Here is a 14234-nt window from a genome sequence, read left to right on the forward strand (position 1 = left end):
TTACAACTTTAACAGGTATATTTCAACAATTTTTACATTAACAAACAATAATAAATAAATACTGCTATCCTAAGAAATGGTTAAACACAACATTAAGTAAAAATATGAAAACAGTAACAACATAAAACTTTGGTCGGATAACATCAACCTTATCTTCCCTATAGTGGATTCTGTTTATACAAATTTACAAAAGTGTCTAAAGACTCACTTGCAAGAAATGTTGGTTTAGAATTAAATACACTTTAAAGCTGGGTTTTCCGAGGCGAGGAAGCGGAGCGCGGACTCCTCTTGTCTTAGGTACCGGTACTGTACTTAGGTTACTGTTTTCCTAGAAGCGGAGCGGAATGCCATGTTAATCGCTTTTCCGCTCTCCGCCCTCCGCTCCCTCTTCCGCATTTAGGAAAACACAGCTTTAGCAACAGTTTCTGTGTTACCTAACTTAGAGTACATTACTGTATAAAATTATTAACAGCTGGATCTTCAATAAATGTTTACAACCAACTAACTGTCAAAGGCAGGTAGGCCAAAATGTTCTGGAGTGAACTCTTCTAAAGAACTCAATACGACTGTTGCTGTTTTTCTAATTTCCTCAGATATTTTATCTTCAGGAACCATCACCACCTGCATGCCAGCGGCTCTAGCTGCCATCACTCCATTGTACGAATCTTCAAAAACTAAACACTGTTAAAACAAAAAAAAATAGTTTAATTTCATGTTGTTTATAACAAGTTTACTATCAAAGCTTGTTAGACCAAGATGGTTTTGATTTTTTTTTTTTAAACTTGGGTCAATTGTATTGTAGGCTCAAAATAAAAGTATTTTATACAAGTTGTGTTAAAAATCCAAGTAATCGTTTTATTTAGTCTAAAATATATCAAATAAAAATTACCTGAAAACTCACAAAGGAGGACCTAAAAAGGCATATTTTTTATGGGATTGTGGAACATTTTGTTGTGTTTATTAGCTGGCTTCTAACATTAACTAAAATTCAATAAATACAAAAAGTGTAATGGCACGCTTGCCCAACCAAAACGAAATCTCCGCTAGCAGTTGTATTTCTTGTGTCTAGAGCACGGCCACAACATTGACTATGACGAATTCACGCCAAGCTTCAGTGTCGAGATAGACTTTGAAGACTTGAGACTGTTTTAGCATTTGTATCATAAGGAAATAAAATCAATACTGGGTGATTTCAAAGTTGGCTACCAGGTCTACAGAAGGAGAGTCTTTGCAAAATTAAATGGAGAACTAACTAAATCAATTTGAAGATATATTGACGGGCCTCTTTTTAAAAGGCATACAAAAACTCTAGAGTCAAAATCAAGCTGCAACATAGCAGAAGTAATCATCAATCCCTAAACCGCACAAAACAATACAGGTACATTTATTGTAAAACTGGCCGTAAGTGGATGGTCGTGGTCGGGCTAGTGCGCTGTTGCCCTAAAATATTTTAGCCACGGTTAAAAATTAATTTCCTAATCCTTTGGTCAAAAGAAAACATATTGTCAAACGTTGGACGGATCCAGAATATACAGGACTAGGGCTGTATGCAAAATCGACAACTCCCTTTGCTGGAGAGTTAACAAAATGTTAAATAACAAAACAAAGTGAAATTATTGATGGTGTGTATCCCACCTTTTTCTTGGAAAAACGCAAAAGATTATTCAAAAGTAATATGAAATTATCAAAGTTGGATTTGGGAATGTAGTTAACAAATGTCATTTTGTTACATTAACAATAGTTATTTGTGAGAAAAGTGAGCAATTGACTCACTCGAGAGAAATTGCTCTCTCGAGTGAGGCAATTGTACTTTGCACTCGAGTTGCACATTATACTTTTCCTACAGTTACCATAAAACAAATAAATTGGTGAAGAAACGTAACATATTTTTACACAGAAGTGAACTTTTAATATAACATTTAATGTGAAGTGACAAATACAACAGTACAACAGCTGACCAGCTGATTTACAGCCAGTGCTGCCAACGTATTTCGCGCGCATACGACGTTGTCTGCATGTTACGCGCTCACTATTTCGTGCCTACACGTTGCAAATCTGGGGTGAGACAAAGTAATTAGAGTGAGACAATGTTAACATTGTCTCACTGATGAGAGAATTGGCCACTTTGCTTTCTCAAATCAGTGAGAGAACATGTACATTGTTAGGTAACTGTAGGGAAAAAAACCTTTTTAATGCATAAAACATGCATGGTAAAGAACTTTTTAGAAGTATTTATATAATGTATGCAATCATTTCAAACTAATAATAATTTTAATGTTAAAAACCGCCCTTGATATGCCACTCTACAAATATGTGATGTAGCCTATGCCTATAATTTCACTATAAAAGTAAATAATTGTGTTAGTGTCATGTGAACTATGTGTAATTTTAACACAACATGCAATGGACTGCCAAATTTTATAACGATAGCCGATGTTGGTGTTACTGCTTAGCAATGTTCTGTGGTATAGTTGACCTGACTGAAGGTAAGTAACCATCAATAGTGTCGGAACCAGTGCAGTAAAAATGCCCACAAAAAATACTTGTCTTTGTTGCTTTCATTTTGAGAAGATCTCTGTTTGGCCATTTTATCAAGGAAATACCAGTTAAACACTCGGGCTATTTTTGTATACATAATTTCTGTTTGTAGTTTTTGCATTAATTTTGTATAGGTTGGAATTTTGCAACTTTATACACAACTAGCTGTACCCGCGGGCTTTGCCCCGTTTAACTTCTTAATTTTCAAGATGAGCTCGTTCGCATGGCTCAATCACGTCCTGACCTATCATATTTTTCCTACAGTTACTATGAATCAAATAATTAGTCTTTCAAACACTGTACAACATGTTTTTAGGTTAGGTTAAATCCAAACATTGAACAAAATGGGAAACGCTGCACCAGCTGATCGTAGTCGCAATATCTTTAAGTGTTGCCAGCTTACTTTCAAGCGTACACGTATTACGTGCTTAATAAAAGCACAGTCTGGAGCCGAGTTTATAATACCGTATCTTATTATTAAATAACTTGGAGATATTAAATGAAATAAAACAATTTAACATTACAACTTTAACAGGTATATTTCAACAATTTTTACATTAACAAACAATAATAAATAAATACTGCTATCCTAAGAAATGGTTAAACACAACATTAAGTAAAAATATGAAAACAGTAACAACATAAAACTTTGGTCGGATAACATCAACCTTATCTTCCCTATAGTGGATTCTGTTTATACAAATTTACAAAAGTGTCTAAAGACTCACTTGCAAGAAATGTTGGTTTAGAATTAAATACACTTTAAAGCTGGGTTTTCCGAGGCGAGGAAGCGGAGCGCGGACTCCTCTTGTCTTAGGTACCGGTACTGTACTTAGGTTACTGTTTTCCTAGAAGCGGAGCGGAATGCCATGTTAATCGCTTTTCCGCTCTCCGCCCTCCGCTCCCTCTTCCGCATTTAGGAAAACACAGCTTTAGCAACAGTTTCTGTGTTACCTAACTTAGAGTACATTACTGTATAAAATTATTAACAGCTGGATCTTCAATAAATGTTTACAACCAACTAACTGTCAAAGGCAGGTAGGCCAAAATGTTCTGGAGTGAACTCTTCTAAAGAACTCAATACGACTGTTGCTGTTTTTCTAATTTCCTCAGATATTTTATCTTCAGGAACCATCACCACCTGCATGCCAGAAAGAATCGTTCACTGTCAAATCACTGAATTCATCACAGAAAACAACATTTTATCTGACTATCAATCTGGTTTTAGGACAGCACACAGTACAGAGACAGCACTCCTTCGAGTGACTGAAGACATAAAACTTGCTATGGAGCGTCGACAAGGAACGATTCTAACTCTATTTGATTTTTCTAAAGCATTTGACTGTGTTAATCATGACCTGCTGGTTCAGAAATTACGGGCCATAGGGTTTTCCCAGAATTCTCTTAAATGGCTGAGATCTTATCTGTCAGATAGGCAGCAATGTGTGGAGATTGGTGACACGAGATCAGACTTGGTGACTGTTACATGCGGTGTGCCTCAAGGGTCAATCCTTGGGCCTCTGCTCTTCGTACTGTACGTCAATGACATAAACTCGACCTTGGTCAACTGTAAACACCACATGTACGCTGACGACTTACAAATCTATGACCATTTTACTGCAAACAACGAAAACGACTGTGTCAGAAGGATCAATGAAGATGTCAACCGAATTGTTACTTGGACTGAGAATCATGGACTGAGACTAAATCACGAAAAGACGAAACCGATTGTCATTAGCCATTCTCGACTTCGACCTTCAATTGACTTAGACTCCATAAACCCAATCACAGTTAATGGCAAAGCACTTCCATACTACGACAATGTCAAGAATCTTGGTATATCTTTCAACTCTTCACTTACTTGGGACATAGCAGTTACGGACACACGAAAAAAGGTTTTTGCCTCCATACATTCATTGAAAAGATTACAGAATTTTTTACCACAACACACTAAACTACATTTGATCAAATCACTTGTACTACCCCACTTCAGTTACTGCAACTCATTGATCAATGACTTGACTGCGACTCAGGCGGGTATGCTCCAGCGGTCACAGAATTATTGTTTGAGATTTGTCTATGGTCTGCGACGTATGGAGCATATCACGCCATACTACCTTGAGGCACACATCCTGAAATTAAATGATCAAAGATTCATTAAAATTTTGTCATTGGTTTTTTCAATTTTGAAAACAGGCTCCCCAAAATATTTCAAATCCGATTTTAAATTTGTGTCTCAGGGTAGTTCACGAATGTCTCGTTATTCTTCGATTACATTGCGGATACCTCATCATGTGACCACAGCTTATGGCAGGGCTTTTGTTGTTACCGCTTGTCGTCTGTGGAACGGCCTACCCCTACGCATTAAGACCCTTGAAAAACGTTCCCAGTTTGTGGCGGCACTGAAAAAGCTCTATTTTGAGAAGATGGTCTCGGCTGGCGTGTCCTAGGGCTACTGTTACCTTGCGCGATTGCTGATGCGTGTATGCGAGAGTGTGTGAATGTGTTTTTCTATTTGTTAAATTTTTATGTTTTTTTTAGATATGTAGGTACTTGAATTGTTAAATATTTTATGTTTAATTAGATTAAGTTATCCCTATGTTACATTATTTATGTTATATTTTTAATGTCAGGTTAAGTGTAAGAAAGGGCCATGTGGCCCTAACTTTGCCTGAAAAAATAAAGGATTTTTCATTTCATTTCATTTTCATTTCATGCCAGCGGCTCTAGCTGCCATCACTCCATTGTACGAATCTTCAAAAACTAAACACTGTTAAAACAAAAAAAAAATAGTGTAATTTCATGTTGTTTATAACAAGTTTACTATCAAAGCTTGTTAGACCAAGATGGTTTTGATTTTTTTTTTTTAAACTTGGGTCAATTGTATTGTAGGCTCAAAATAAAAGTATTTTATACAAGTTGTGTTAAAAATCCAAGTAATCGTTTTATTTAGTCTAAAATATATCAAATAAAAATTACCTGAAAACTCACAAAGGAGGACCTAAAAAGGCATATTTTTTATGGGATTGTGGAACATTTTGTTGTGTTTATTAGCTGGCTTCTAACATTAACTAAAATTCAATAAATACAAAAAGTGTTATGGCACGCTTGCCCAACCAAAACGAAATCTCCGCTAGCAGTTGTATTTCTTGTGTCTAGAGCACGGCCACAACATTGACTATGACGAATTCACGCCAAGCTTCAGTGTCGAGATAGACTTTGAAGACTTGAGACTGTTTTAGCATTTGTATCATAAGGAAATAAAATCAATACTGGGTGATTTCAAAGTTGGCTACCAGGTCTACAGAAGGAGAGTCTTTGCAAAATTAAATGGAGAACTAACTAAATCAATTTGAAGATATATTGACGGGCCTCTTTTTAAAAGGCATACAAAAACTCTAGAGTCAAAATCAAGCTGCAACATAGCAGAAGTAATCATCAATCCCTAAACCGCACAAAACAATACAGGTACATTTATTGTAAAACTGGCCGTAAGTGGATGGTCGTGGTCGGGCTAGTGCGCTGTTGCCCTAAAATATTTTAGCCACGGTTAAAAATTAATTTCCTAATCCTTTGGTCAAAAGAAAACATATTGTCAAACGTTGGACGGATCCAGAATATACAGGACTAGGGCTGTATGCAAAATCGACAACTCCCTTTGCTGGAGAGTTAACAAAATGTTAAATAACAAAACAAAGTGAAATTATTGATGGTGTGTATCCCACCTTTTTCTTGGAAAAACGCAAAAGATTATTCAAAAGTAATATGAAATTATCAAAGTTGGATTTGGGAATGTAGTTAACAAATGTCATTTTGTTACATTAACAATAGTTATTTGTGCAACTAGTGAGAAAAGTGAGCAATTGACTCACTCGAGAGAAATTGCTCTCTCGAGTGAGGCAATTGTACTTTGCACTCGAGTTGCACATTATACTTTTCCTACAGTTACCATAAAACAAATAAATTGGTGAAGAAACGTAACATATTTTTACACAGAAGTGAACTTTTAATATAACATTTAATGTGAAGTGACAAATACAACAGTACAACAGCTGACCAGCTGATTTACAGCCAGTGCTGCCAACGTATTTCGCGCGCATACGACGTTGTCTGCATGTTACGCGCTCACTGTTTCGTGCCTACACGTTGCAAATCTGGGGTGAGACAAAGTAATTAGAGTGAGACAATGTTAACATTGTCTCACTGATGAGAGAATTGGCCACTTTGCTTTCTCAAATCAGTGAGAGAACATGTACATTGTTAGGTAACTGTAGGAAAAAAACCTTTTTAATGCATAAAACATGCATGGTAAAGAACTTTGGTTTTGTAATAAGATATTTAAAATAAATGTATCCACGCCTTACTTTTTCTGGACTTGGGACGTCTTTGAATCTTCGCGCAGCAACATAGAAAATGTCGGGCGCAGGTTTACCCTTGACTACCTCGCTGTCTGAGCTTCCCATGACGATGTGACTGAAGTAAGAACACAACAGGGAGTATCTCTTCAACTTGACCTCACAAGTCTCTTGTCCACTACTAGTAGCCACAGCCATCGGAACTCTTTTGGAGTGGAAATGTTGAATTAAGCGTTCTGCACCTTGAACAATCTTAGAAATTGAAAAAACTATGTCTGAAATAGGTTTTTTTATAAAATTAAATGGCTTCACGTTATAACTGTTTAAGTAATATACTACTACCTACATCCCAGCAAATAAAGGCTACTGATTGGAGTGTAAACTTAATATCTTTTATAACTGGTCTTGCTATTGATATATCCTCAAATGAGTGTCAAAGATCATCGTCATAAATTAAAACGATTTGATCTTTATTTGTTGTCTAGGTTTAAAATAGTTAAAAGTTAGTGTTTGAAAATTACTAACAGGCAAAATAAACCAAACATGTAAGAAAAGAAGAACAAAATTATTGTATAACACTTTTTCAGGAATTATACGTGTCCAAAATGAACAGATTTGTTGTAAGATTAAAGAGGGCCATCCTCTAGGGCAGGGGTCTTTAAACTACCGACCCTGGGCCACATCCGACCTGCAGAAAGGCCAGCATTGGCCAATGAATAAATATTTCATAGCAAGCAACGATGATATCCCGCCATTGCGTAAACATCTGTGTTCTGGTGGTATCGGGTGGTATCGTGATCGTTTTCGCGACAACACTCGTTTTGTTGCCATATTTTGCATTCTTGGTGAAACTGTGATCATTTAACGGTCAAGGCAACACACTTATGTGACCATATCTTGTTGTCTGCCAACTCAACACCCAATTTAACATTACAAGTTCATGGAACTATACAGTAAAAAAATACTCTACAAATAACTTTAATATTAAAGTAGGGTTGCAGGTCACTTAGTAAACAAATCAATATGAGATCAGGACCTACCTGGTTTTAGTTCTGCATTGGCAAGTGCAACAGTAAAGTGTGACAAGTATTCTTTGGAAAATTCTTCCAATGATAAGGGTAGCTCCAGCTCTTCGTGGAGTATTTTTAAGAACTCTTGTTCCTTTGTACCCATTGCTTTTAGTCTCAGGTCATCTGAATAGGATTTACCAAACTTGGCTAAAATTTTGACCACTCCTTCTTTGTAGATAGTTTCAGTATCTGAAAGTTAAGGATTTAGTTCATAACTATGTACCTGGGTAGTGGAGCGGTTATTACACATACTAATCATTATCAATCAGAAAGCGTACAAGTTTATCTTATAAAAATTACAAGGGTGTAACATCGAGCACAAGGGCCTATAGTCCAACATCAATAGGGGGTTGAGTATGCACTGAAAGTGTTACTCTTTTTTACTTTTGATTGTTGTTGGGGGCTTCTTGGAGATGACAAAAACCGATGTTGTCACCCTCCCAGCAGGTGCACAACTTGGGGGGAGAGGGGGAAGGTGCTCTGAGATGTGTTAGAAAATCGCTCATATCCCGTGAACTAGACACGATCAGAAAAGAGCTCTGAACGGCATTGTAAACTTATTACCAACTTCGTTTGCTTGAAAAGAATATCAAGGAAAAGCCCCGTATCTATGATATTAATTGAATTATTTAACAATTTATTTAAAAATTTGATTTAAAAACCCTAAATAACGTTAAACTACCCTTTAAAAGAATTTTAAAACAACAAACAGTACAGTTTTTCATCATGCATAATATGTTTAACACACTAAAGTGACTTTATATGGTAATTAAATCGAAATATTACAAGGTTATGCGAGGTTTCCGATAAAGCAGCACGGTGACGCCGCTGCGCGGCAGAAATCAACATGTAGTACAAACTTGTAAAAATTGGGTAGGTACTGAAAGTGTAACGCATTTTGACTTTTGATTGTTGTTGGGGGCACTTTGGAGATGACAAAAACCGATGTTGTCGCCCTCCTAGCAGGTGCACAACTTGGTGGGAGGGGGGGGAAGTAGCCCTGAGGTGAGTTCTAGAACTTCGCTCATATCTCGTTATCTAGACACGATAGAAACATGTTTTAAATGGCATTGTATTACAAACCGCATCTGCTTTAAAGATTTTACAATGAAAAATCCCATACCAATGATAATAATGAGTAATTTAACATTTTATTTGAAATAAAAAATTTTAAGTCAAAATACCGTTTAACTACCTAGGCCTACACAACTCCCATAAAACAATGAATAGTACTGTGTTTGGAGTGTATTCTATGTTCAACACTTGAATTACAAAACACTAAGTGTTCTTTCCTTAAAATAATATGTACGGAGTTCTTGAGTTAGCAAGAAAATAATTATAAGCTGTTTTTAACACCAGGCTTTTTTAAGTATAAAATTTAAACAAAAATCTAGGTACAGCTACCAATGAAAATGCTTCAGTTTGAAATGTTTCTATCGTGTCTGGTTCATGAAATATGAGCGATATTGTAGAACGCACCTCCACACTACTTCCCCCTCCCAACAAGTTGTGCACCTGCTGGGAGGGCGACATCAGTTTTTGTCCTCTTATAGATGCCCCAAATAACATTAAAAGTAAAAAAGCAAGGGGGTTCCCGTCATTCATCTTGTCACAATAATTTACATAATTGGTTTTACATTAGGCTACCGGTACCTGTTAACTTATCAGTTCCTAATTGTTTCAAGCAAGGGGGTTCCCGTCATTCATCTTGTCACAATAATTTACATAATTGGTTTTACATTAGGCTACCGGTACCTGTTAACTTATCAGTTCCTAATTGTTTCAAGCAAGGGGGTTCCCGTCATTCATCTTGTCACAATAATTTACATAATTGGTTTTACATTAGGCTACCGGTACCTGTTAACTTATCACATGGTGTCTACTAAACCTGGTTTGAAAAATTCAAGGAGTTTTCCAGGAGAATTCAAGACAAATTCCTGAATTTTAAGGAGCTACTATCGGAACCCGTTTAACTAATCGCAACCCGCTAATAAATGAAAATGATTATTATTAGGCTATTATTATTATTAATAATAATGATTATTATTATTATTTGAAACAAAACATTTCCAAAGAATAATATTTTATACAACATAATAAAACAATATAACTGGTAGGTAAGGCGACACCAGTTATCATCTCCCGCGATTGTGGGAATATCAGTGAGCATATCTTGCAGTATCTTCAACACCAGCGACAAAACGTCACACCGTCAACGATCACGGCAACACCCGTATGCATATTTTGCGGTTTGGGCGACACCGATAACCGTCTCTCGCGATTGCGGCAATACCCGTAGGCATATCTTGCGGTTTCGGCAACACCGATAATCGTCTACCGCGATCGCGGCAATAGCCGTGAGGAAATCTCGCGGGTTCGGCGACACCGATAATCGTCTCCCGTGATCGCGGCAACACCCGTGGGCATATCTCGTGGTTTCGGCGACAACGATAATCGTCTCTCGCGACCGCGGCAATACCCGTGGTGAGCATATCTTGTGGTTTTAGCAACACCGATAATCGTTTCCCGCGATCGCGGCAACTCCCGTAGGCATATCTCGCACTTTCGGCGACACCGATAATCGTCTCCCGCGATCACGGCAATAACCGTTAGCATATCTTGCGGTTTTAGCAACACCGATAATCGTTTCCCGCGATCGCGGCAACACCCGTAGGCATATCTCGTGGTTTCAGCGACACCGATAATCGTCACTCGCGATCGCGGCAATACCCGTGAGCATATCTTGCGGTTTCGGCAACACCGATAATCGTTTCCCGCGATCGTGGCAACAAAAGCGGTAGTGTTTCGGTTAGGCGACGATTCCGATGACTGGGCTAAGGATTCCCGGAGGTTTGGGTGGATTCCTGGAGTTTTCCAGGACATTTCAAGGTAAGATCAAATTCCCGGAGGTTTCCCGGTTTTCCCGAATTTCCCGGAGAGTAGACACCATGTATCAGTTCCTAATTATTTCATAGAAGTGGGGCTACTACTATCAATTTTCATACCTTTTTACATTGGGCCACTACCTACCTAAATAATCTAGGCTAGTAAGAAGTTGTTTGATTAAGAAAGAAATTGAATAAATATTACTCACCTAAAAGAAGTCCATCCAAATCAAATATTACATGAGAAACTGGTATCAAATCTGCCATGTTCTGATAACTTACTTATCTGGAATTAAAAGTTTAAAAAGTTTGCAGATTTGGTAGAACACTTGTAATAAAAAAATATATACATAACTAAACTACTTTATGATGGTAAAATATATTAATTTGTTGGGTACAGTTCTGCAGAGAACCTGAGACATTTTATTGGATGAAACGATATATCAATCTATCTAATTCGATGTATTGATTAGAAATTTTTTTTTATTTTTTTCCCAAAAACATGATTCATGATGTTTAAGGTTTTTTTCATATTTATTTCATGAATATTACAACTATCAATATTTAACCAAAAATTGTTTTAAATCTTTAGGTGACGGTTTATACGATACGGTAACCACGTCATATAAATCAAAAATTCATTCTTCCAGTCTTCCATGTTGTTATTCTTAAACATCTTAGAAAATAACCAATATAAGGATAAAATAAAGAAAAAGATTCATTAATGTTTTGGTTTTAGCAAATTTTCCTAGATCGGGAAATAGCTAAGTATCTACTCGCTATCGGCCCAGGACCGATTAACTTTTTCAATTTGATGTCCTCAGAGGCCAAAAAAACCATTGGTTCAAATTTGTATATAAGCTTATATATTTTTTAAAGAGGTTGGCGGCCTCTTTTAACCTTGCCATTTGCCGGTCCAAATAGACTACAGATCTGTGCATGGAACCTATCCAACAAAGCAAGGGGTGAACCGGTACAGTACAAAGGTGAACTGTACTGATAAAATGTTTGCGGCAGTTGACCAGGATCCGAGCCCACGACACGCTGCCTTGGGCCCAAAGTCCCTGACGCTACCAACTCAGCCACTGACTCACCTATACTTATATATGTCCGTGAACGCGATAACTTGAGTACCGGTACGGTAATTTTTGTACAAAAAGTGTAAGGCAGGATAAACTTGAATGAGTTCGCAAACCAGCATGATCGAACCATGGGAAGGGGGGTTTATGGAGGATTTTATGGGGTAAAAAATAAGCATTGCATTTAGACACGTGATCACTGGTCTCAAATCTTTCCCACGAGAACAGCCATTTCAGTACCGCCCACTTTCTGCCGATCTAGTCCAGTTAAACCGATGTGCTGATAGAAACTGTCCAGTTAAAGAGATGTAATTTCCACTGTGTGTAGACCAGTTAAACCGATGTCCGGTTAAAAGGTGTCCAGAAAACAGGGAGTCTACTGTTTTAAGCTAGGTATTGATATTTTTCAAAAAATGCACTAAGTTATTAGTTTCCTTGTTTCAGCAAACCTAGGTAGCCTACTCATTACACCTAATATTAGGCTATTTAAGTAGGCCTACCATACTTAGATTTAATTGAGAATCAATTCAGACAAATGGAAATTTGCTTAGTCGGCATGTTTGCTGTGGCAGGGATATTTATTTATATTGTATAGCATAGGCCTAAGTTAGTTAAATTCAGTAACTTACAATATTCCTAGTATCGAACCAAATACATATCGATATTTATCAATTTAACGTTAGGCCTATTTAAATCCGAAAATATTATTGCAGGTTCTCGTGGAGGTGGAACTGTACCCAATTAGTTTGGTAAAGACTACTTTAGAAATAAGTTAAACATTATCGTTAAATAAGTTAAACATTACGATGATTGACACTATTGTAATTCTTGACGAATTAACAATAAAGAATATTGTATTGTATTGTATCTGGCCTAAATTTTTGTTGCTTTGCTAAGAAACTTAGGTACCTAGCTTACTCTTGCCTGACATTACCTTTGTGTTGGATATGAAAGTTGTTAGATGTAGCCTAATTGCTCTTAAGTTTAATTTGACTGCTATTTGGACTAAGGAAAATTTTCAATTAAATTTGACCACAGGAAAATTTCTTAACATAGTTTTGTTTAACTAAACATACATTAATAATTGATGTATGATGTATGTTTAGTTAAATTTAAAAAAAAAAGTTAAGTTAAAACTCAAATATAATCACAATTACATAGTCACTATAGTCAGTCATGTCTATCGTCTATGTTTATTTTTATTTACTTTTTAGGTTAGGAAGAAGTTTAAAATCTTTTTACATTGTCACAATTGGCCGGCTTTCCTAGGTATAAAATATGCAACCCTGTGGTTCGACGGTGGGGCACACGGAAGATTTCTCAGGTGCCGTTTGACGTCACTAACTGCTGACGTCACTAACTGCTGCGTCTGAAGAAACAGACAATTTTATAATTTTCTATTATTAAATTAAACTGTCTTAACCTAACCAAACTAACCAAACGTGCTGATAATGGAAGAATCGAATAAAGGTTTACTAATAAAAAAAATAGTTTTGTTAATAAAATAAAATTATAAATGCCTAAAATTCAATTTTATAATTTTTCAATTATAAAATAACTGTCATAACCTAACCAAACCAACCAAACTTGCTGATGTGAAAAAAATTGCTGATAAAAAGTTAGTGCCGCCGGCGGGATTTGAACCCGGTACTTTCGGATTATCAGCCCGCGACGCTATCCATTACACCACCGAGGCCGATGGCTCAATGCCGTATCGTTGCGGTATTGGTGTTCCCTCAAAGTGATGTCAGCAGTTAGTGACGTCAAACGGCACCTGAGAAATCTTCCGTGTGCCGTTTCGTGTGGTTCGATAGGTAACATCTTTTTTCATTTTGATTTCTTTCTTCAGTTTAATAGTCAATGGTTTAATATTGCCATAGATAAAACATAGGAGTATGTTTTTTAGGTTTTATCTTTATCTATGATATTGCCATCTAATACAGAACCACGACCACCTTTAACTCCAGGCAATGAATACAAGCATTTTATTGCTTGCATTTTATTGATTGTATTCATTGCTCCAGGCCGCGGTCTGGTACTGGTAGAATTGGCAACGTTGCAAGTGGTGTTGTCTGTGGTTGTCTAGCGCTAGACGTCCCATAAGATAACATGGCAGACAGATGACACCACCTCATTAATTCGCGTATTATTAATTTAAATTTCAATCTATGAACATACATTTATTAAAATATTGAAAATGTAACATTGAAAACCTAAACAATGTCTAATTTGAAAAGCTATTTCTGTACATTTAATTAATGACTTCTTGATTAGCATTGTACGTGTTATTAAATTACCTGAAAAATC

At 36.7% G+C, this 14234-nt stretch overlaps 1 protein-coding gene across 1 annotated transcript; it reads right to left on the reverse strand.

The window, feature by feature from the left end:
* Nucleotides 1-13079, reverse strand: LOC128990877 (probable pseudouridine-5'-phosphatase). Its single transcript, XM_054413506.1, has 5 exons — nt 12862-13079; nt 11058-11134; nt 7934-8152; nt 6903-7135; nt 1-681 (listed from the first exon to the last, which is right to left on the reverse strand). The coding sequence occupies exons 2-5, from the start codon at nt 11113-11115 to the stop codon at nt 502-504; spliced, it is 690 nt and encodes a 229-aa protein (XP_054269481.1). The 5' UTR covers nt 11116-11134; nt 12862-13079; the 3' UTR covers nt 1-501.
* Between the last annotated feature and the right edge of the window lie 1155 nt (nt 13080-14234).

This window comes from Macrosteles quadrilineatus, unplaced genomic scaffold (genome assembly GCF_028750875.1).
Source record: "Macrosteles quadrilineatus isolate MER2022 unplaced genomic scaffold, UCM_ALF_1.0 Scaffold_3__2_contigs__length_128488019, whole genome shotgun sequence".
In the NCBI taxonomy this organism is placed as follows: Eukaryota; Metazoa; Arthropoda; class Insecta; order Hemiptera; family Cicadellidae; genus Macrosteles; species Macrosteles quadrilineatus.

What these genes read in the sequence shown, in the direction of transcription:
- LOC128990877 (XM_054413506.1), bottom strand. Translation starts at nt 11,115, where the DNA reads ATGGCAGATTTGATACCAGTTTCTCATGTAATATTTGATTTGGATGGA. An exon ending in TTTGGATGGACTTCTTTTAG is followed by an intron (nt 8,153 to 11,057) that starts GTGAGTAATATT and finishes CTTAACTTTCAG; the next exon opens with ATACTGAAACTATCTACAAA. An exon ending in CAATGCAGAACTAAAACCAG is followed by an intron (nt 7,136 to 7,933) that starts GTAGGTCCTGAT and finishes AGATTGTTCAAG; the next exon opens with GTGCAGAACGCTTAATTCAA.